This window comes from Marmota flaviventris, chromosome 2, assembly GCF_047511675.1.
Source record: "Marmota flaviventris isolate mMarFla1 chromosome 2, mMarFla1.hap1, whole genome shotgun sequence".
NCBI lineage: Eukaryota > Metazoa > Chordata > Mammalia > Rodentia > Sciuridae > Marmota > Marmota flaviventris.
Window position 1 is genome coordinate 153249557 of NC_092499.1, and position 24922 is coordinate 153274478.

Here is a 24922-nt window from a genome sequence, read left to right on the forward strand (position 1 = left end):
CATCATACTATAGTGATGCAGCTACATCCTGTTTACAGAGATCAACTCAAAATAGATAAACTATGGAACCAACCTAGGTGCCTTTCAACAGATGAATAAAAAAATGTGATATATATATATATATATATATATATATATATATATATATATATATATATGATGGAATATTACTGAGCCTTAAAGAAAGATGAAATTATGGCATTTGCTGGTAAATTGATAGAGCTGGAGAATATCAACTAAGGAAAATAAGCCAGTTCCAAAATACCAAAGTCCAAATGTTTTCTCTGATATTTGGATGCTAATTCACAATAAGGGGGTGGATAGGGAATAATAGAGTTACTTTAGATTATTAGGTAGAGAGGAATGAAGGGATGGGAGAGGGCATAGTGGTAGAAAGGATAGTAGAATGAATCAGACATTATTACTATCTATCTATCTATCTATCTATCTATCTATCTATCCATCCATCCATACAATAAGTGTGATTCTATATCATGTACAACCAGAAAAATGAAAAATTATATTCCATCTATATGTGATGTATCAAAGTGCATTTTATTGTCATGTATAACTAGTTAGAATAATAAAAAAGAACCACTTACAGGGAAGATGGAGGAAACACACACCAAGAAACCTTCTTATTCCATGGAATGGGAGTAGAAATCCTGAACAGAACTCATGGGCAGCAATTTTGGAATTTGGAAAAATAAATATCAGTAACAATATCAGAGAAAACTGCCAGAACACAAAGTATCAATGAATTGCTGGTGAGTTTAGCATTATTTTCCTTGAAAAATTTCCAGTCTGAATTCCATGCAGTAAGAAAAACTAGAATTGTGCACTGTGGTGCAGAGAGTTCCAGCAAATATACTAAAGTTTAGACTGAAAGACCATAAAAGAGAAATAGAGTGAAGGAAATCCCTCATTTTTTCCTTGCGCCCTGCCCCCAGGCAATTATGTAATGGGGGAAGCAGTCACAGCAAAAGCAGCATCAGTGGAAACTTGAAGGAGTCAGATCCTCAAAAGAAGGAAATTTTTTTCTAATGTTTGTTTAACAACATCTTCAAGAGAGCAGAATCATGCCTATAGTCCCAGCAGCTCAGGAAGCTGAGAAGGAGGATTGCAGATTCAAACCATCCTCAGCAACTCAGTGAGGCCCTAAGTAACACAGCGAGACCCTGTCTCTAAATAAAATACAAAAACAGGCTGAGGATGTGGCTCCCTGGGTTCAATTCCTGGTACCAAAAATTAAACAAGCAAACAAAACCCAGAATCAACCCTAGAAAGTTTTTTTCTCCCTTTGGTCTGTGTGCTCTAGAGAATTTGTAATTGTGAAACTGAGTAGCTTCTGTGTAGAGGAACTTCAGCAAACCAGAAAATACTACAGATAGAGCAGAGTAGAGCTCAGAAAATTACCCATAAAGTTGGACTGGATTCACATTCATGGATCTGATGTTAATCAGCATAAAAGACTAAAAGAGCTGGGATGACCAAAGACCTGTGCCCAGGCCCTTGACAGAACACTGGATGGGACAGATCAAGGACAAATCTGAATAGCACTGAAGAGCTTAGAAGAATCTGTCGGATACCGTAAACACAGCTTATAGACAACTAAAGCATAAAATATTCTTCATAAGATTTACATAAGAGGACTGGGGGTGTTGCTCAGTAGTCACAGTTATCCGGCATGTGTGAGGCACTAGGTTTGGTCCTCAGCACCATATAAAAATAAATAAATAAAATAAAGGTATTGTGTCCATCTACAACTAAAAAATATATTGAAAAAAAAAGAGTTACATAAGAACCAGGATCTCACAACCTAATATTCAAAATGTGTTAGCATATAATTCTGCTTCTTGAAATTACATTTATATAATTCAATCATAGTAAAACTATGATGTTAAAATTCAAGATAATATACTCTTTGAAGAATAGAAACTGGAATGTAGTAAAAGAAGGGCTTTTGGGGTGCCAGCCATTTTCATTTTCTGGTTTTTGTTTTTTATTTTTTCCGTACCAGGGAATGTACCCAAGGGCACTTTACCACTGAACTACAATATCAGCCCTTTTTATTTTATTTTGAGACAGGGTCTCACTAAGATTCTTAGGCTGGTCTTGGGCTTGAGATCTTTCTGCCTCTGAGGGACCTGGAATTGCAAGCATGCACCACCACACTCAGGCTTTTGTGGTTTTTGATGCAAGTATTACAAAATTATTACTTGATTATACTTCAATTTTTAAAAATCACAAAATGAAACTTCCTGCAAATGAAACATCAAATTAGATGGCCTTGCCAGTTAATTTTTTCTCATTCCTCATTTCAGGAGGAAATAACACATCTAACACAATGCTTTACACAAAGTCCTTCATAGTATAAGAAAATGGAAACTAATTCCGAACTCCTTTTAGGAGACCAGAATAATCTTGACAGCAAAACCTTCCAAGCTTATTATTAAAACAAGAAAATCTCTGGTATTTCTTTCATAGATGTAGATGTTAAGTTCTAAAGAAAAGATTCACAAAACAAATTCAACAAAACACTAAAAAAAATACCAATACAGTAAAACCAAATGGTTTATTTTTCAGGACAACCAGATGGGAAAGAATTAGTAAACAGTGTGTCTGTAACTCACTCCTCCCACTTCTCAGGCAGTTTTAATACTGATCAAATGCCTAGCAAAGAGTGGTTGATGATATGTATAGCTATGAGATAAATAAGAATTCACTAGGAGTTGCTAGGTACTGACTGCTGAACCAGGATCACTTTTAATATGATATACCTGGTTTATCTATAGTATTTATTATAAATAAATCTGCAATTGATGGGCTACAGATCTTCACGGAATAATAGTAGTTAGTTACATAGGCAGAACAGGGCTGTCTGACTTGCAGGATTATAAAGACTGATGATAACCAAACTCAGCCACTTTCCTGTACTTTGTTCACTATGCAGTTAGCACTCATCTCTCTGAAAGCAGAATACACAGTGGGTAGGAAGAGGGGACTCAGGGAGCTGTTTCTGAAGAGCTCAGTGCCTCCCAGACACAAAGGCAGCATATGGTGCTGCTCTGGCTCCACATCTTCCACTAATCATCAGTAAAGTTTGGTGCTGAACAGGTCTTGAATTTCACATAAGTCCAACTGATAATGTGGGTGCGTGTATTGTATGTTAACAATTAAAAGTGATATGCCTTCAACATATTAAAAGAAAAAAGGAGAAAGAATATCACCTTAACAGATGCTTAAAAAGTTATATAATTCTATACACATCCATTTCTATCTGAATAGGAATAGAAGGAAATTTCCTTCTTGTGAAAGAATTATCTAAAAAAAATAAAGAAAAAATAGAATCACATACACATACACATGAATAATACTACAGCTAATATTTTACTTAATGGTTGCTGTGAATTGCATTTTGTTTCTCCCAAATAGATATGTCGAAGGTCTAATTAATTACTGGGACCTGTGAGTATGACTTTATTTTAGAAATAAGGTCTTTGCAAATTTAATCAAGTTAAGATGAGGACATTAAGGTGGGTCCTAACCCAATGCAACTGATTTCCTTTATAAAAAGAGGGGAGTCTAGGCCTAGACAGGCAAGGAGGGTGATGTGATGGCAAAAGCAGAGGCTTGGAATGATGGAGCTGAAATCCAGGAGCAGACAGGATTGCCAGCTACTGGTAGCAGCTAAGAGACCAGGAGGAACACTACTCAGAGTTGCACAGGGAGCACGCTGACATCTTGGCTTCAGACTTTTAGCTTCCTGAACTGTGAGATAACACATCTGAATATTTTAAGTGAACAAAGAAATTAATGTAGTGGTGAATTATTGAAGGTTCTGCCTGAGACTAAGAATGAGACAAAGTATTGTGCTATCCTTCCTACTCAACTGAGTTTGATGGCCCTAGCTAATATCATAGTTAATGAAATAGGTCAAGAAGAAGAAATGGAAGACTCAGAATTGGGAAATCAAACTTATATAAAAACAACTAAAATTAATAAAAGTGTTCAGAACTTCACTGAATACAAGATATGCAAATATTCCATATATTCATGTATATGTAACAGTTACAAATGAATTTTTTAAAAAAATTATCATTTTTTGTAGTACTAAAAATTGAACCCAGAGTGCTCTATCACTAAGGCTACATTCCCAGGCCTTTTTATGTTTTTCTTTTTAATTTTGAGACAGGGTCTCACTAAGTTGCCAAGGCTGGCATTGAACTGTTGATCCTCCTTCCCTCAGCCTCCTGAGTCTCCAGGATTACAGGAATGTACTGCTGTGTCAAGCTAAAAACTGTATTATTTCAGTAGAATCAAAATACATCAAATGTCTACAAATAATCCTTATGAAAATTTCCCCAAATATATATATTGTAAATTATAAAGTATTCTTGATAAAAACTAGGGAAGATAGAAATAAATGGAAGAAAACATTATAGATTAGAGATCTCAGCATGATAAAGACATTAATGATCCCCAAACTGGACTAAAAATTAAATGGAATCCCAGTAAATTATAATACTATAAAAATTAATGGGGCTGGGGATGTGGCTCAAGCGGTAGCGCGCTCGCCTGGCATGCATGCGGCCCGGGTTCGATCCTCAGCACCACATACAAACAAAGATGTTGTGTCCGCCGAAAACTAAAAAATAAATATTAGAAATTCTCTCTCTCTCTCTCTCTCTCTCCCTCCCTCCCTCCCTCTCTCACTCTATCTTTAAAAAAAAATTAAAATAGTAAGAAAACCTCAGATAAACTTGAATAGAAAAAAATGACAAATTTGTACTACCAGGTATAAAGACCTATCAAAATGCTATTGTAGTTAAGAGAGTGTAATATTGATTCAAATATAAATAGATCAGACCCACATGTGTATGGTTATCTGATACACAAAGGTGAAATAACACTGAAGGGAGAAAAATGTCAACTTTTCATTAAATGGTACTGGGTAAACTGAATAAAATAATAAATCATATAAAACAATGAATCTCTATTCTAGACATGGCACACATAAAATTTAATTTCATATAGGTGAAAAATCTTAATGTGAAAGGTAAAATCAGAGACCTCTTAGAAGAAGGATAATATATTCGTGACTTTGGGAATAGGCAAAAAGATCTAAAGTATGAGGTATAGAATGTAAACTAAGGTTGAAAATGTTAAATATATGATGATAATCGTAAAAAGGATGGGAAAGGAAAATCGAATTTTATTATTATTAGGATTTTGAAGTTTACAGGAAATAGTACAGTAGTAAATGCAATAGACAGGCACAAGTTAATAATGCATATTGCCATCCCTAGAGTGGCTGGTTAATAAATGCACAATACCATAATTAAAAGGCAAAAGAGAAAATAAAATAAAATAGTATATAAAATTTTGTCTAACAACAAATAAAAAAGGTGGGGAAAGTATAAACTGTGGTACAAAAATAGATTGGACATCTAGAAAACTTAATAAAATGCTAATCTACTTAACCACAGTTAATCTAACTAGATCAATAATTACACTGAATGGAAATGAACTAAACACCCTAAGTAATATCTGAGGTATTCAGACTAGAAGAAAACAACACCCAACTGCATGCCATTTTGAAGGTATAGAAAATTATGAAAAATAATAAACGTTATGCCATGCAAATAGCAGGCATAAGAAGACTGATGTGGCTATACTAATATCAAAATAGACTGTAAGAAAAGGAGTATTATCAGAATTGAAAAAGAATATCTCATAATGCTATAAGAGCCAATTTGTCAGCATAACAACCATTCATGCATATACACATACTAACAATTCAAAATACATGAAGCAAAACTGGCAAAAATAAAGGGAGAATAGAACAATAATCAAAGAGTCTATAAAAAGTCAAAAATCAGTGAAAATATAGAACATATAGAACAACACTATCAACTTCTCTAAATGACATTTCACTGAACAATATCAGAGTACTTTTCAAGTGCATATGGGATGTTCACCAGGATAGAACATTTACCATATACTGAATTACAAAAGAGGTGAAAGATTTATACAATGAAAACTACAAAACCCTAAAAAGAGAAGTAGAAGAAGATCTTAGAAGATGGAAAAATATACCCTGTTCATGGATAGGCAGAACTAACATCATCAAAATGGCGATATTACCAAAAGTTCTCTATAGGTTTAATGCAATGCCAATCAAAATCCCAATGGCATTTCTTGTAGAAATAGATAAAGCAATCATGAAATTCATATGGAAAAATAAAAGACCCAGAATAGCAAAAGCAATTCTAAGCAGGAAGTGTGAATCAGACGGTATAGCGATACCAGATTTCAAACTATATTACAGAGCAATAGTAACAAAAACAGCATGGTACTGGTACCAAAACAGGCGGGTGGACCAATGGTACAGAATAGAGGACACAGAGACTAATCCACAAAGCTACAACTATCTTATATTTGATAAAGGAGCTAAAAGCATGCAATGGAGGAAGGATAGCATCTTCAACAAATGGTGTTGGGAAAACTGGAAATCCATATGCAACAAAATGAAACTGAATCCCCTCCTCTCGCCATGCACAAAAGTTAACTCAAAGTGGATCAAGGAGCTAGATATCAAATCAGAGACTCTGTGTCTGATAGAAGAAAAAGTTGGCTCCGATCTACATATTGTGGGGTCGGGCTCCAAATTCCTTAATAGGACACCCATAGCACAAGAGTTAATAACAAGAATCAACAAATGGGACTTACTTAAACTGAAAAGTTTTTTCTCAGCAAGAGAAACAATAAGAGAGGTAAATAGGGAGCCTACATCATGGGAACAAATTTTTACTCCTCACACTTCAGATAGAGCCCTAATATCCAGAGTATACAAAGAACCCAAAAAATTTGACAATAAGATAACAAATAACCCAATCAACAAATGGGCCAAGGACCTGAACAGACACTTCTCAGAGGAGGACATACAATCAATCAACAAGTACATGAAAAAATGCTCACCATCTCTAGCAGTCAGAGAAATGCAAATCAAAACCACCCTAAGATACCATCTCACTCCAGTAAGATTGGCAGCCATTATGAAGTCAAACAACAACAAGTGCATGTGGGGGCGAGGATGTGGGGAAAAGTATACACTTGTACATTGCTGGTGGGACTGCAAACTGGTGCGGCCAATTTGGAAAGCAGTATGGAGATTCCTGGGAAAGCTGGGAATGGAACCACCATTTGACCCAGCTATTGCCCTTCTCGGACTATTCCCTGAAGACCTTAAAAGAGCGTACTACAGGGATACTGCTACATCAATGTTCATAGCAGCACAATTCACAATTGCTAGACTGTGGAACCAACCCAGATGCCCTTCAATAGATGAATGGATAAAAAAAATGTGGCATTTATACACCATGGAGTATTACACAGCACTAAAAAATGACAAAATCATGGAATTTGCAGGGAAATGGATGGCACTAGAGCAGATTATGCTTAGTGAAGCTAGCCAATCCCTAGAAAACAAATACCAAATGTCTTCTTTGATAAAATGAGAGCAACTAAGAACAAAGCAGGGAGGAAGAGCAGGAAGAAAAGATTAACATTAAACAGATACATGAGGTGGGAGGGAAAGGGAGAGAAAAGGGAAATTGCATGGTAATGGAGGGAGACCCGCATGGTTATACAAAATTACATATAAGAGGTTGTGAGGGGAATGGGAAAATAAACAAGGAGAGAAATGAATTACAGTAGATGGGGTAGAGAGAGAAGATGGGAGGGGAGGGGAGGGGAGATAGTAGAGGATAGGAAAGGTAGCAGAATACAACAGTTACTAATAGGGCATTATGTAAAAATGTGGATGTGTATCTGATGTGATTCTGCAATCTGTATTTGGGGTAAAATTGGGAGTTCATAACCAACTTGAATCTAGTGTATGAAATATGATATGTCAAGAGCTTTGTAATGTTTTGAACAACCAATAAAAAAATAAATAAAAAAAATGACCATATACTGAATTATAAGTAAATAAATCACAATAGAGTTAAAAGGGTTGAAATCATAGAGAATGTACTGTGAACACAAAGGATGTAAGTTATAAATATATAAATATTATATATCTAGAAATTATGGAACTATTTGAAAACAAAACAACACACTTTGAAATGAACCATTGGTCAAAGAAGAAATCACAAGAAAATGAAAAAAAAAAAAGGAAATTGAAAATTTGCATTTTAAAATGCTTACCTTTCAAAGGGAATTAGAAACTAATTGTTTCAGTTTATATCTTAGAAAGTCTGTAAGGTAAGCAAATGAAACCTAAACTAACTATAAGGCAAAAATAATCAGAAGAGTAAAATTAAGAAAATAAAAAAATGAAGTTGTGAAACAAAAAAGTTGTTGTCTGGAAAGGTTAATAATATTGATTAATCTTAGCAAATGTGATCAGGGACAAAAAAGAAGACACAAATGACTGGAAGCAGGAATGAAGAGAAGATGTCACTACCCACATAACAACAATAATAAGAAACATAATAAGCAATCGTATGCCAAAAATCCAGTAACTTAAATGAAATTGACAAATTTCTGAAAAATACAACTTAACAAAACTTTCCCAAGAAGAAATAGAAAGTTTGAATTATACTATATCTACTAAAACTTGAGTTTATATTTTAAAAAATCTTTATCAAAGAAAACTCCAGGAACACAGCCTCACTAGCCAATCTTACCAAACATTTAAGGAAGAAATAATATATTGCACAGGTGATTTCATAAAAATAGAGGAGAAGGACACATTTACCAATTTAGTTTGTGTAGCTCTCATAATTCTTCTACCAAAATTGAACAATAACCACAAGAATTGGAAATTATAGAGTAATATCCTTCACTGATATAGATGGAAAATTCCTTTAAAATCTATTAATGAATTAAATTCAGCAGTAGTCAAATCCATAATTAAGGGAAACAGTGGTTTGTTATTTTTCATTAATATTGAAAAAATTTTTAAATTTACTCTTTCAATTTGGCTCTTGCCTTATTTTCACTCTCTGGTTGATGAAGGAATCTTGCATTCCTGAAAGACCTAGGTGGGAGGAGGGCAGACATTCAAGAATGTCACTTGAATTCTTCAACTGTGATGAGAGGGAGAAATAAACTTTGATAGTTAAGCCAATGGAAATTGCAGATTATTATTGCAGCTGACATTATCCACCATGATCAAAAACTTAAGCATTTTAAACATACTAATTTCATAGTTTTTTCCCCCCATGATTGTCCTATTATCTCCATTGGTGGGTATAGATTTTCTGCCTATGGACTTTCCCTTCCTGTTGACTATGTCTCCCTATCATGTGTAGTCTGTTTCCTTGAATGCTTTGTTTTTTTTTATTTTGAACTCAGTCTCATGAATACTGTGACTTTCTTTTGGAGTTCTGTTTGTGAAGGTATGGAAGTCTTCCTCCAGAGGAATCCTTGAATCCTAAACTGGGTGGGTAGTACACATTTGTACTTCACACCTAAACCTAACACACTTTGGAGTAACTTCTTTCTACTAATGCGAGTTCAAGAAGAAAATATGTTTTCCCCAAATTCCCTCAAAAATGGTTGAGGTTTTCTGGTTTCTCTTACGTGGAACAGGAAATTTTTCTCAGGCTCTGGATTTATGTGAATATCTTTATTCCAGTGCCCCATCTTTCATACGTCCAAGTTCTGGTTGTCTTCCTGGAGTGTGTTAAAATTTCAGAGTCTAATCCTTGAAAACGTATCTTTGGTTTACCTCTTCCTAGGGTTATCATAGCAATATCAGTTTGTTAGTAACTATTTGGAATATGTTTCTGACCCCTGTTTATAGAAGCTCAGGTATGTATTAATTTTCTGTTTTCTTTACCATTTCTTTATGCTGGGAATGGGAGTGAGGGTGGAGCCTGAGTAGCCCCACTGCTCTCCTCTCAGGATTTCCTACTCCTTTCTTCACTTTACCAATTAAAACAAAACAAGGCAAAACTGAATCCTAGAGACAGGGCTGAATATAGTAAAGCTCACAGGCTTACTTATTGGCATGATGGTGAATAAAATTTTTCTATACTCACATCATTCTAAAGTGTAAATTGAGTGGATTGTGCTTGTGGGTCCTTCAGGTTCCTAGCAAAGTACAGGGCATAAATGTTTATTGACCAGTTGATCCACCTTAAAATGGTTTATTTCTAATATTATAGTTTCTAATTTTACATATTTCTAATATTATGGTTCTAATTATAGTTTCTGACATAATGGGGTGCCACCATGGTAAGGAATCATTTCTGTTTGGGAATTAATTTCTCTGGGCTCATGTTCCTTTACGGTGGAAGGCAGGGCCCTTAGACCTTGCAAGATGTGTGCAGAGAATAAGTTGCACTCACATGAGGTGATGTGCGAGTGAAGATCTTCCAGTTGATGTCTCTGAGCTTTCTCTATTCTGTTGTTGGGTTTTAACTTCCTTGTCTAATATTGCCTTTGTCAGAAGGTTTTATCTTGCAGCTCATTCCTTTGGGAATGCCTAAGGTCGGGGATTAGGGGGTTTGGGGAGGCAGATGCCACACCTGTCTGTTGTTTTCTTTCCTTGGCACAACACATGCTCTTTGAAAGACCTGGTCAGTTGTCTCCTCTTCTATGAATGCTTCCATGAAAGAATCAGTCTTCCTTCTTCTGGGGCCTTAGAGCAGTTAAAGCCTATACTGTCGTGTGTATACATGTATCAGTTAACAAACAAAAATTTTCTTCAAGAAACCTCATTGCAAGGACAATGTATTTCCTTGAAATTATGGGGGTCAGTACACCATTCCTACTACTACTTTAAACTCAGTTACTTTTTTGTGAGCCTTTCCCTAGTTCTTAGTGTCACTCTAAAATCCCCTGTCTTAGTTCAGAAACGCGCGAACATTGTTGCTGTTGCCTCCTCCACAGTTGTTGAATTGGGGCGGTTTAGATGAGCTGAGGTCTACTGGACAGCGGACGATAGCGCCCCCTATAGGGGCGCAGGAAACCCCGAGTATTTGTTTCTCTGTAACCTGTTTCTGGGAGCAGAAGGACAGAGACTACCAGAGCTCTCCAAGCCCCTCCCTAGTACCTCTCTTCCAGCCCCTTTTCATATCTTTTCAGAACCACACTTCCTCCCCCTCCTCAACATTCAGGACTCTCCCCGGCCCAGATCTCTACGGCTGTCTTCGCTGTAACTTCTTTGCCTATTAATCCCACCTGGGACCCCAAAAGGCCTAAATAATACCACCAAGTTTTGGTTGTCAGTCCAACAGGAGTTGGAGTTAACTTTTCAATATTCTGAATCTCTTTTAAAGGCGAATGGAAATAAATCAAGCTATCTAACGAGAACCTCAAAACATACATTTGCATCTCCTCTCTTTTTCTGTAGATTGCCTTCCGCACATCCAGAACCCAGCCCAGAATCCAGCTGGTGATGTCCAGGGAATGGTTGCTAAAAGAATACCGGGGGCTTAAGGGATGTTGGAGAGGGCTTCCTCTTTGATCTATAGAGAGACTTTCCTAAGCCTGGTTCCGGGTCGCTGCCACCTAGACGCTGATATGGAGGAGGGAGACTTGGATCCGAGAATTTTTCCGACTTTCTCGAAGTGGTCGGATGCTGCTTCTGGTTGAGAGCAGGAGGGCGCAGAGAGAGGGCAAAGAACGCAAAGAACAGAACCCTGTGTTGGAGAGCCCCCGCCCGAGGCGTGATGCGGGGACCGCTTAGTGGAAACTAGGATGGGGGTACCCAGAGCGTAAGCAGCTGTAAGTGCTAGCACTTTCACCCGGGCGCAGCAGTTCCGGAGGTAGCCAGGAAAACGCCCGGCCCTCCCCCGAGGGCAGGCGGGGAGGAGGCCGGGGCGGGGCTCATCACGTGGAGAGGCGCGCGGGGGCGGGCGAGGCGGGGGCGCGCTCGGCTCTTTAAAGGCGTGCGAGCCAAGCGGGAGAGGTGGCTCCGCGGCCGCAGGCGCAGGCCCCGGCTGACAGCCGAGACGGCGGCGCGCCGGCTCGCGGCAGCTCTGGGACCCAACATGCGCGGCACCAGGGGAGGTGTCTGGCTGGCGCTGGTCGCGTCGCTCCTGCAAGGTAAAGCCGACGCGTCTTCCTGTCCTCCACTCTTCCGCGGGATCCCGGGCGGCTCTTTGCGCTCCGCTCGGGGGCCAGGTTGGGTATCCCCGCCAGAGAGGGGCAGCAGGGCGCTGCCGGGGCTGCAGTTCTGGGCTGCATGGTTGAGCGGCAGGGGTCGCGAGCAGCGGGGCAGGAGGGAAAAGGAAGGGGGGGGGGGGGGACGTGGGGGATCTCTCCGCTGGCCTTTCCTGAGCAGCTTCCCGGTGCTCTTTTCTTCGTAAGTGTCCCTGCAAGGCGAGTTCCAGAGGAAGCTCTACAAGGAGCTGGTCAAGAACTACAACCCGTTGGAGAGGCCCGTAGCCAACGACTCCCAGCCGCTCACAGTCTACTTCTCTCTAAGCCTTCTGCAGATCATGGACGTGGTGAGTCCCAGCGCCGGCTACAGGGATGCCGTCTCCCTGCCGCCAACTCCTAGGGGCTGTGGCAGCACAGGGACTGCCAAGCAGTGTAGCTTGGCCCGGACTTCCTAGCTGGTCGCGGACGAGGCGGCCCGCAGTCTGACCAGGACTCCAGTTTGCCTCGGGCTACCTTGGTCTCCCCGCCTGTTATGGAGGGACCGGGTGAAGCTTTTTTTTCATCGCCCAGGCCACCTGTGCATGAGTACTTTGGGTCTCACCTTTCCCTCAGCTTAGAAACTCAGGGCGAAAGTATTCCATGTTAGGAATCAGTAGCAAGAACAGTGTGCGAATGGTCTCATTCGGTGTCAATTTAATCAGTTCTAGGCTTTTCTGCTGCTACTAGTGTGTAGGTTTGTCATAGGGCGAGCTGTGGATGTTTGGACTCCCCTCCCATTTGAGTAATGGAGATTTTTTTTTTTTTTTACCTTTCTGGTGGATCTTCCTCTGGCAGTCTTCCTCGGAGAACTCAAGGCTCCACACCAGAGATCCACTTGTCTGTCCCTTCAGGCAGCTGCTTCCAGCTCTTATTGAACTCTTGCTTTGCAGCCTTACCAGTGCCCATTTCACTTGGCAAATCTGTGCACTGTCCTCTTGTTTTTTCTTCTAGACTGCTTTGAATATTCAATATGCATTGGTATATCCTTCATAGAGTACTGATACTTTTGCAAAATGTTTGATTCATTATGAATGGGTTTGCATGTCTGGTCCACACAAGGCATCGGATTCTGTTCTGGAGTGCCTGGATTAGGGTAGGGTGGGGCAAAGGAATAATGATATTCATGGAGAGGAAATGATGCCATAACAAAGAGGTGTGCAAGTTAGCCACAACTCCAGGTAGAAAGTGCTAAAAGCCACCAGAAGGTTTCAGGAAGAGTGGCATAAGATGATAGTGACATTTCATAATCCTGCAAATAGTTACCCACATGGCCATGCTGATACGTGTTTGTCATTTAATCTAGTTAAAATTGCAGTGACAAATGACTTCCTTCTGATATTACATGTGTGTCAAATGTGTACTTCTTCCTACAGAAAGAATCCTGTTTTAGATATTGAATGTATGTGTGATGATGTGGAAAAGTTATCTTGAGAGATGTAGGGGAAGATAGCTACTGTCACCTGGATTACTGGTTTATGAGTTAGTTGCTGTTTATGGAGCACAGGCTACAGGGAAGGAGAGAGGATAGGGATTTCAAGTTAGGGAAACAAACTGAAAAAGTAGTTCTAGGTCACAGGGCAATGGAGGTGCAGAGGATTTGGGGTGGAAGAGGCATAGAGACTCCAGGGCATTTGTAAGATGTACTGCTTTATAAAACAGCTCCTGTGTTACTTTAAGGAGCTCAGGATTTGTTCTTGGGATTTTGGTGCCTTTGGGCTTTGTTGGTCTCTGGGTTGTTGATTTTAGGTAAATTTCTTGAGTCTCCTGAGTCTTGACTTTCCTGTAAATAGAATGGATATTTTAGCAATTCATGGGTTATTGTGAGTAGTTTAAGAATGTGGAGATAACTTTAAGAGACCCCACACTGTGCACATTCTGTAGTCATTTTCATAGAAAAATGACATGAGGAAGGGCCAGGCAGTTGAGCTAGTATACTCCACAAATGGTACATGATAGGGTGAGAAAGGGAAGTCAGTCCCCCTTTCCCTACTTGCTCAGGATCTGCTCTGGCCAGGCTACCTCACTGTATGTTCCACAGCAGCCTTTTATGGGGTTGCCCTCATGCTGTCTGGATAGGATGTGATGGTGTAGCAGCTACTTTGCTGAGGAACATGTGTGAGCAAGTGAAGCAGGCCTTCCAAGGCTATGGGAGACTGCTCACTCACAGAGAAGCTATAAGCTTTTTATCCTGGGTATCCCTGCCTCTGTAAGAGACTCTTTGAGGAATGTGATTAATATGAGGCATTTGACCTTAGAAGAAGTGAAAGCGTAGTTAGCATTAATGATGAGAAAAATTCTAAAAATTGTCATTTTTTTTAAAAGTTAAAATAAAAAATCATAAGCACTGTGTACCCTGACCATTCCAGTGTTATAAAACATATGAAGATGACCATCAGCAGCTAGAGGTCATGGAAGGGGCAATCGGAGAAAGTCTTAAAGTCACCTTGGCCGTGGATCTAGCTGTGAATGGATTGAACTTCCCAACCAGGCAATGCTGCATGTTTGTGGAGTGGCCTTGAGAAAAGTACTTTAGCTTTATAAGCCCTGTTTTCTCATGTGTAAAATGAGAATAATAATATCCACTTCACAGGATTTTGAGAGGATTAAAAAAGTGAAAGTTCTTGACACACATGATTCACTGAAAATTTGCTCTATCTTAATCACAGAAGTATTTACAGGGCAGGAAGTCCATGCCTAGAAAGGTGTGGTAGCCTGCCTAAGGTCACACAGTGATTAGAGAAAGGGTAGTGAGGAAAACCCACATCTAACTCACAGGTCCTTCTTTCTAAATCTGCAGCCTCCTTTGGACTGGGTAACTTATTTTGTGGAACAAAGTCAGCATAATCTACTCAAACTGAATGAACTGTAACAAATTGAATATGATTGTCCTAACATCCTGGATGAGAAAGAAGTCTCTATATGAGACAAGGAAATATGTAATTATTTGTATTCTAGTTCTGCTTGGCTCTGCCTTGTTAAGAAACAAAATCAGGTTTTTCCAGCTGAAATCTCAGCACCCTGGACAGAGACACTATGGTTCTCATAAGGGAATTATGTGGCAAAATCTTGGCTGATAAGGATTCTCTTTACAAATTCAACTCTAGGGGTCATTTACCCATCTCACTGGGCTATTCTAGACCATAGTCATTTCCCCCCGCCCCGCCCTATTATTGTTCCACTTTTTGTCGGCAAGGAATTCTTAGAGAGCTAGGGAAATGGCGTATGTTTTTACATATTTTATTTTCATTAAAGATCATTTATTCTTTTGTCAATTTATTCTACACATTTATTGGGCTAATAATATGAACTTTGCTAGATTCTGTTAATTTACAGATGAGCAAGAGATAATTTCTATTTTCAGTGATCTCATTATCTGGCTTGAGATACTAAAAAAGTAAATCCAAGCTTACTATATTGATGAAATTTAACATAATATACCAAGTGCTGCAGATCTTCATAAGGAAAACAATTATTTCCAACTATAGTGGCTGAAAATGGTTTCAAAAAGGAAGTGACTGGCTTTCTAAAGGTGAGTGGAGTTTGCCAGTTGGAGAAAGTAGGAATGGCTTTCCAGGTAATGAGAACAGAGAGAGGAAAAATGCAGTGAAGGAGGCACACATTTCAACAAGGTGGGCTCCTGATTCCTGGGTGGTCTTATTTATTGTAGTTGGACATGATACCTTTATTTATTTATTTTTATGTGGTGCTGAGTTTTGAGAAGTTCTAAAAGAGGGATACCTGGTTACTGACAGTTTTACTGATCCTTTTATTTTGTGTTAGAGAAAACACCTAGCAAGATGGAAGTTATGATTTTTCTTTGGTAGAAGTGTTAATATGTGAGGTGTCTTGAATGCTTCTGCAGAGTTCACACTGGGCTCTAGTCTGGGTACCTAAGAGAACAGGAGGAAGTGGCATGCCAAGCATTTCATGAAGCTGAAAGACCAGCTTGCTGTAGCATGTTTTCCTAGAAATGAAAACAATCTAAACTGTGACATTTTTATTAAATGTAACAAGTGTAAATTATAGATTACAGTAAAAAAATGTGCATATGTTTTGAGGACAAACAAGAGTCTTCAAAGGAATTGATTTACCCACTGTGGTTTGCTCTAGTCAATAGGTGCTTGATAAAGCACTAGGTACAGAGTGGGAAGGTGAATTCCTGAGTAGGGGAGGGAAGTAATCAGATCTGTGTTTAGATGATACTGAGAGCATTGTGTGTGGGATAGGTTGGAGAGGAAGGAGGAATGTATGTCAGAGATGAGGATGGGTCTTTTTTAGTCTGTTTTCTGTTGCTAAATTGAAATACTGAGACTGGGTACTTTATAAGAGGTTTAGTTTGGTTCTTGAATTTGGAGGCTGGGTAGTCAAAGGATATGGTGCTGGCATCTACTCAGTTTCTGATGAGAGCCTTGTATTGCTTTAATCTGTGGTGGAAAGCAGAAGGGCAAATAGACACACACAGAAGAGGCAAAATACCAAAGGTGACCTTATTTAGAACAACCTGCTCTTGGGGTAACTAATCAGTCTCATGAGAATGTATCCAAAGAAAGCATACAGAGTATCCAAAGAAAGGCATTAATCCACTCATGAGTGCTCTGTCTCCATGACTCAACTACCTCCCACTAGCCCTCACCTCCTAATACTGGTGCACTGAGGAATTTAAATTCCAACACTTGAACTTTTGGGGACAAACTGAAACAACAGCAAGGTCAAACTTAAAATGATACTTGTGGGAATGTGGAGAGAGGGAAACATTTGTTAAGTGAAAGTACCTCAATTATTCCTAAATGCATACACTCTGACTTATGATGATTATTAATTTATTAACCTCATGGGCTTGTCACTGGGCTGGGAATGAGATAGTACATAAGAAATCATTTTGAATTGTTGCAAATGGAAGATTCTAAACTGCCAACAATTTTCATAATATTTCTCCTTTATTCTTGCCATTTGGTCAGTCACCTGGACACATACATCTAAAGGCCATTGTAAGAGCTGATTTGCATAAAATAAATGTGCATAGTTATGAAATCATGTCCAGAAGGCAAGGTTGTTTAAGATGAATAATATGAATCAATATATAATTAGGCACAAATATAAAACACATAATTATGCACAAATGATTTTTGGAATTTTTATAGATTTTGGATTGCAGGTCCACTTTTTGGAAGTTTTAATCACAGGTCAGTAGTGATCAAACATGTAGAGTTTACCTAAATGCAGAAGGCAGCAAAGTTGTGGAACCCAGTATCCTAGAGGTTTGTGTTTCCTCTGAACTCCCCTTGGTGGCCCTGTGCTCAGGCTCATCAGATTTATGATTTTGCATTTACTCACTACTATTTAAAAATGCTATAACTCTAAATATTATTCCATATTATTTATAAAGATTACACTTATAGAACACATTCTGAGAACAAATGCCTAAGGAAAATCTGGAAATTATCCCAGTAAAGTTATTTTTCCACACTTTTTTTCCCTAGCAGTTTTGGGTTTATAGCAAATTTAAGAGGATGGTACAGAGGTTTCCCATATACCTCCATGCCCACACATGCATAGCCTTCTTTATCAACATCCCCCACCAGTGGTACACTTGTTACATTCAGTGAACCTATATTGACATGTCATTATCACCCAAAGTTTAGAGCTCACATTGGGGTTTCACTGATGGTGATATGCATATTTATGGACTTGGACAAAGATAGAATGGTAAGTTTCCACCACTATAGTGTTGTACAGAAGAGTGCTTTTGCTGCTCTAAAAACCCTCTGTGCTATGCCTTTACATCTCTATCCTCTACTCCAACCCCTGGCAGCTGCTGATTACCTTTTTACTATCTGCATAATTTTGCCTTTCCCAGGATGTCACATATCTGAATTCATACTGTATGTAGCCTTTTCACATTGCCTTTTTCATCATCAATATGCATTTTAAATTCTCCATTTTCTATGACTTGATAGCTTATTTCTGTTTAGCACTGAATAATATTATATTATGGATAAATCATAGTTCATCCTTTCATATTGAAAGGCACTTTATTTGCTTCAAAAAATTGGAAATTATTAACAAATTATTAATGAAGCTGTTATAAACATCTATAATCATGTTTTTATGTGGATTTAAGTTTTCAAATCCTTTGGGTAAATATCAAGAAGGACAATGACTGGAATGAATGGTAAGAGTATATTTACTTTTGTGATAAACTATTCGACTGTATTCCAAAGTAGCTGTACCATTTTGTAGTTCCACCAACAATAAATGAGAGTTCCTATTGCTCCCCATCCTCAGGAGCATTTGATATTGTCACTGTTCTAGATTTTGTCCATTCCCATAGGAATGTAGTGATATCTCATTGTTATTTTACTTTGTGTTTCCCCTATGACATATGGTGTAGAACATCTTTAGGTTTATATGCCATCTGTATCTCTTTGGCAAGGTATCCATTCAGATTTTTGACCCAGTTTTGAGTCAGCATGTTCATTTCTTATTAAATTTTATGAGAAATATATATATTTGAATAACATTTCTTTACCAGGTGTGTCTTTTGCAAATATTTTCTCCCAGTGTTTGGCTTGTCTTCTCATTCTCTTGACAATGTTTTTCACTTAGCAGAAGTTTTTTTTTTTTTTTTTTAATTTTGATGAAGTCCATCTTATTGACTGTTCTTTAATGGATCATACCTTTGGTGTTGTGGATAAAATGTCATCACCATACCCAAGGTCAACTAGGTATTTCTCCTGTGTTATATCCCAGGACATGTATAGTTTTGCATTCTACATTTCAATCTGATAAATTTTGAGATTTATTTTGTGAAGGTCTGTGTCATTTGACTCATTCATTCATTCTTTGTGTGTGTGTGTGTGTGTGTGTGTGCACGCGCACATAGAAGTCTAGCTGTTGTATCATTTGTTTAAAGGCCTATCAGTTGAATATTTTCACATGGGTCTATTTTGGGTTCTTTATTCTGTTCCATTGATCTATTTGTCTTTCACCAACAACTTGCTGTCAAGACCATTGTGGTTTTCTAGTAAATCCAAAGTTGGATAGTATTATTCCTTCAAATTTGTTCTCCTTCAATATTTTATTGACTGTTCTGGGTCTTTTGCTCGTTCATATAAGCTTAAGAATCAATATGTCAGTATCTACAAAATATCAGTGGAATTTTGGTTGGGATTACAGTGTAATTTATATAGCACAAGACGGGAAGAACTGACATCTTGACAATATTGAGTTTGTGAAAATGGAATTGTTCTCCATTTATTTAGTTCTTTTATATCTTCCACCAGAGTTTTGCAGTTTTCCTGATACAGACTTTTGTACATCATTTTTTTAAAGATTTAAACCCAGGTATCTACTTTTGGCAGGCTTAAATTATGTTATGTTTTAAATTTCAAGTTCTTTTGTTCATTGCTGGTACATAGGAAAGTGATTAGATTTTACATATTAACCTTGTGTCCACCAACCTTGATGTAATGGCTTATTAGCTCCAGGAGAGTTTTTAATTTGTTAATTCTTTCAGATTTTCTACATCGACAATTATGACATTGGCAATAATGCAATTTTATCCCCCCCAATTTGTATATATTTATTTCCTTTTTATCTTATTGCGTTAGCTGTAATTCCAGTATGATATTGAAAAGAAGTGATCAGAGGGCATGTTCTTGCCTTGTTCTTGATCTTAGTGGAGAAGTTTGAATTTCTTACCATTAAATGTGTATCTAGTTGTTGGATTTTTGTAGATTTTCTTTATCAAGTTGAGGATGTTCTCCTATATTTTTACTTTACTGATTTTTTTGGTTGTTTTTGTTAATCAATGTTTATTTTGTGAAATGCATCTATTTTTCTGCATCAGTTGATATGATTATATGATTTCTCTTTTTTAGCTGGTTCATGGGATGGATAACATTACTATTTGAATGTTGAGTGAGCCTTGCATATCTGGAATAAATCCCTTTGGCTGTGGTGTATAATTATATTTATTCATTGTTGGATTCAGTTTGCTCATATTGTGTTGAGGATTTTATCTGTTCATGAGCGTGTAGTCCTCATTTCTTATAGTGTCTCTGTCTGATTTTGTCATTAGGGTAATACTGGCCTCATAGAATGATTTAATATGTAGTCCCTCTGCTTCTGCCATTTGAAAGAGATTGTAGAGAATTGTTATATTTTCTACCTTTAAATGTTTAGTAGAATTTGCCAGGGAACCCATTTGGGTCCGATGCTTTCCTTTTTGGAATATTATTAATTATCGATTCAATTTATTTCATAAATATAGGTCTGCCCAGATTGCCTATTTTTATGTGTGTGAACTTTGGCACATTATGTCTTTCAAAGAATTATGAATTTCATGTAGGTTTTCAAGTTTGTGAACATAGAGTTGTTCATAGTATTTTTACATATTATTTTAATATCCATTGGATCTACAGTGTTGTACTGTTTTTTCAGTTCTAATATTGGTAATGTATATCCTCTCTAGTTTTTGGTTAGTGTGGCTTCAAAGAATCAGGTTTTATTTCAGTTCATTTTACCTATTGATTTTCTGTTTTCCATTTCATTGATTTCAGTTATAAATATTTCTATTGTTTACTTCAGATTTGTGGTCTTCCCCGCTAAGGTAGAAACTTAGACTTTAGATTTTATTGATTTTAGATTTTTCTTTCCTGAGATGTTCATTCCGTGTTCTAAAATTTCCTCTAAGCACTGTTTCTACTAGTTCTCACAAATTTTGATAAGTTATGTCTTTATTTCAGTTAGTTCACAATATTAATTCTTGAGATTTTTTTCTTTGACCTGTGTGTTTAGAAGTTTTGATCTCTATATGTCTTGGAATTTCCAGCTATCTTTGAGTTATTGATTTCTAGTTTATTGAGAACTTAGAGTATACACTGTATGATCACTATTCTTGTTAAACAATGCTTTGTGGCCTAGAATGTGTTCTGTTTTGTCGAATGGACCATGTGATCTTGAAAAATGCAGTTCTGCTATTTGATGAAATGGTCTATAGATATTGATTATAGCCAGTTGTTTAATGATGTTGAGTTCAGCTGTGTTCTTAATGATTTTCTGCCTGCTGCATCTGTCCATTTTTAGTAAACTTGTATTGAAATCTCCAACTATGATAGTAGATTCATCTATTTCTCCCTGAAATTGTTAGTTTTTGCCTCATATAATTTTACATCCTCTTGTTAGATACATACATGTTAAGGATTTTGACATTTTCTTAGAAAATTAGGCCCCTTTGTAATGACCCTTTGAAGGCGTCTGTATCTGAAATCAGTATAGCGTTCTTAAATTAGTGTTGGCAAGATATGCTTTCCTTCATTAATTAATCTGAATGTGCCTTTGTATTTAATGTGGGGCTTTGTAGACAATGTAAATTTGGGTCTTGTTCTTTTTGGTCCACTTCAATGATTTATGTTTTTTAATTGGTGCATTTAGGTCATTGAAATTCCAAGTGATTATTGATACTGTTGGCTTATTATCTACCACATTTTTTATTGTTTTCCATTTGTTGTCCTTAACCTTTATTCCTGTTCTTCTACTCTTCTGCCTTTTTGGGCTGGATATGAGCATTCTACATGATTCCCTTTTATTTCTTGGTATATCACTTATACTTTTTTTAAATTTCTGTTTTTCACGTTTTCAGTGATTTCCCTAGAGTTTGCAATACTCATTCAACTAACCCAAGTTCTACTCTTTTGATAATTGTTGGCTTGGTATGTTTTTCTCCATTTATTGCATTGTTACCACTTCATAGATAGTGTGATTACATTATAGTAACAAAATAGTCCTGTATACATAACTAAATACATGATTGCTGCCAATTTAAGAATAAGAAAAACAAATATTTGTATCTTATACATTTTTTTGCAGTCTTCCTTTTTGTAAATTTGAGTTTCTGACCTCAAATCTACTCATTTTATTTCTCTCTAAAGAACTTCTTTTAAGATTTTCTGAAATGAAGGATATCTGGCAACAAATTTCCTCAACTTTTGTTTGTATGGGTTCACCTTTGTTTGTTTATAAATGTGTTTATTTTCTGTTTGTTTGTTTGTTGGGGGGATTATAACCAATACTTTACCACTGAGCTACATCTCCAGTTATTTATTTATTTATTGGCAGAGTCTTGCTAAGTGGTCCAGGGTGGCCTCCAATTTGTAATCTTATAGCCTCAGACTCCAGAGTCACTGGGAATATAGGTGCCCAGCTCTTCTTTACTTTTGAAGGATAATTTCTCAGGGTACAGAAATCCAGTTTGGCGGGTTTTGTTGTTGTTGCTTTTTCCTCTCAACATTTTAAATATCCACTCCAATCTTCTTGCTTGCCGAGTTTCTGAGAAGTTGAATGTAATTGTCTTTTTTTTTTCTTCTCTATAGATAAGGTCTTTTTTTCCTTCTGGCTTCTTCCAGAATTTTGTCTCTATTTTTTAATTTTCTCTAGTTTGAAAATCATACATGTAGATGTATAGTTTTTATTTGATTGGCAGTTTATCCTACTTCATCTTCCCTGCAGTTATTGTCTATGGTTTGGTGATTGACAAGAACTTGGGGGAATTGTGGGTCATTGTTGTTTCAAGTATTCTGTTCCTTTCTCTTTCTGGTACTTCCATTATGTATACATGATTTGTTTTCTTGTCCTACAGTCCTTGGATATTCTGTTCCTTTTTTTTTCTTACTGTATTTGTTCTCTTTTTGTTTTCAGAATTTCTATTGATATATCCTGAAGCTTAGAGATTTCTTTCCTCACATGTCTAGCACATTATAAGCCCATAAAAGGCATTCTACATTTCTGTTACCATGTTTGTGATTTCTAGCATTATTTTTTGGTTCCTTTTTAGAATTCCCATCACCCATATATTCTTGCATGCTTTCTACTTTATCCACTACAGCCCTTAGTATATTCATCAGAATTGTTTTAAATTCCTGGTCTGATCATTCCAAAATTCCTGTCGTATCTGTTTCTGATGCTTCCTCTGTCTCCTCAAATTGTATCTGTTGCTGTATCTGAGAAGGGAAGTGCTCCGTGTCCTGAGGTCAATCAGGTCTCAGTGGTTTGCCTAAGCCTCTGGACTGTGACACTTACAAGTGTTTCTCAGTAATTTTCTCCATCCTCGGACATGGTGGCTAATACAGACTTCAGTTGGTATTTTCCTTTCCTCAGGCAAGTTAGGCTTTGACAAGAAATCAACAGTTTAGAGACAGGTGAATTTATTCTTCCTCAGAGCAGGCTTTGTTTAGAGTAGAGTGGTCTGGTGTATTTCAAAATGGCTCCTTTGGCCCTTCCCTGCTAAGACACAAAGGGGATTTTTCTTTGATCTTTACTGGAGGAAACCTAGTCAGGGTCCTGGAGGTAAATCCTACAATACCATGGGGCCCCTCTATGACTAAGTCTCTCTGCAGTTTTTAACTCTCAGAGTTGACTGCATTGGACTTTTAGCAATTCATTAATTACCAGAAGGATTTCCTGCCCCCCCCCCCCCCCACTGGTTTCCACAGTGGTTTTTGCTCTGAGTCTCTGTTGTGAACAGTGGCTCCCTGTAATCACCTGTTTCTCCAGCACTGGGGGCAGCTGTGTGCCCTGTGAAATCCCCTTTCGGGGGTCTAAGAAGAGCTATTGATTTTTTTTTTTTTTCAGTCTGTTCAGCTTTTACTTCTTGTTAGGACACAGTGGTAGCTTCCTAGCTTATTACATGCAGAACTAGAAACCAGACCTAATAATGTTATGAAAAGTAACATTTCTTAAAATTTACAAAAGAAGTATATGTTTTATATCATGAACCAAAGTAAATTAAAAAAAAGAATGGGTGTGTGGATCATCCAGATCACCCTTGCCCAAGGTGTTCTGGTGCAGCTGTGCTATCTTTTCTTCATGTTTATGGATGTGTAGAGAAATATTTAAAAATTAAAATGGTGAGAAACCATGTATAGTGCCTTAATCAATATTAACAGGCATTAATTTTAAAGTGATGCAAATAGGCCAAGTTGTAAACAACTGCAAGTTTTAAAATCAAATTGTGTTTTTCCCCGTTATTGTATAACTTCCACCATCACTTTCTGTTCAATACCTATTCCTTTGTAAATTTAGAAATCATCTAGAATTGTTTTATTGTTCACTTGTTAGCAGTGTGAAGATGTATTTTTCTTTTTTTAAAAATTCCTTATTTGTTCTTTTTAGATAAACATGATAGTAGAGTGTACTTTGACAAATTATACATACATGGAGTATAACTTCCCATTCTTGTGGTTGCACATGATATGAAGTTTCACTGGTATTGTATATCATATATGTACTCAGGAAAGTTAACGTCTGATTCATCCTACTGTTTTTCCTCTTCCCATCCCTTCCCTTCCCTTTGTTCACCTTTGTCTAATCCAATGAACTGCTGTTCCCCCATTATTGTGTGTCAACATCCACATATCAGAGAGAACATTCAAATAGACGGATTTTTTTAAAGCTTTAGTTTGATCATCTTTGTCTTTGTCGATCTTTAATGTGATTACTGATATCGTTAGGTTTAAATCTATCCTTCAGTATTTGCTTGCTTTTGCCCTGTCTCTTCTCCATTCATTTTTTTCTCCTCTCTTACATTCTTCTGCATGAACTACTCATTTGATATGATTCCAGTTTTACTTTCTTCTAGCCTGTGAGTCATACATTCTTCTTGTAGTGGCTTAGAGATTATAGCAGGAATCCTTGAATAATGAAACACTACGTTATAACTGTTTCTGTATAATATGAGGACTTAAGATCACTTCATTTCCATTTC

At 37.4% G+C, this 24922-nt stretch overlaps 1 protein-coding gene across 2 annotated transcripts in view; it reads left to right on the plus strand.

The window, feature by feature from the left end:
- The first annotated feature begins 12008 nt into the window (after positions 1-12008).
- Chrna7 (cholinergic receptor nicotinic alpha 7 subunit) overlaps positions 12009-24922 on the plus strand; it is a 104440-nt gene continuing 91526 nt past the window's right edge. The window contains exons 1-2 of one of the 2 annotated variants that reach the window (XM_027921180.2): positions 12009-12141; positions 12328-12467. In XM_027921180.2, coding sequence (XP_027776981.1) covers positions 12009-12141; positions 12328-12467 — 273 coding nt within the window. The remainder of the gene's footprint in view (positions 12142-12327; positions 12468-24922) is intronic. The other variant, XM_027921191.2, reaches the window with a different exon arrangement.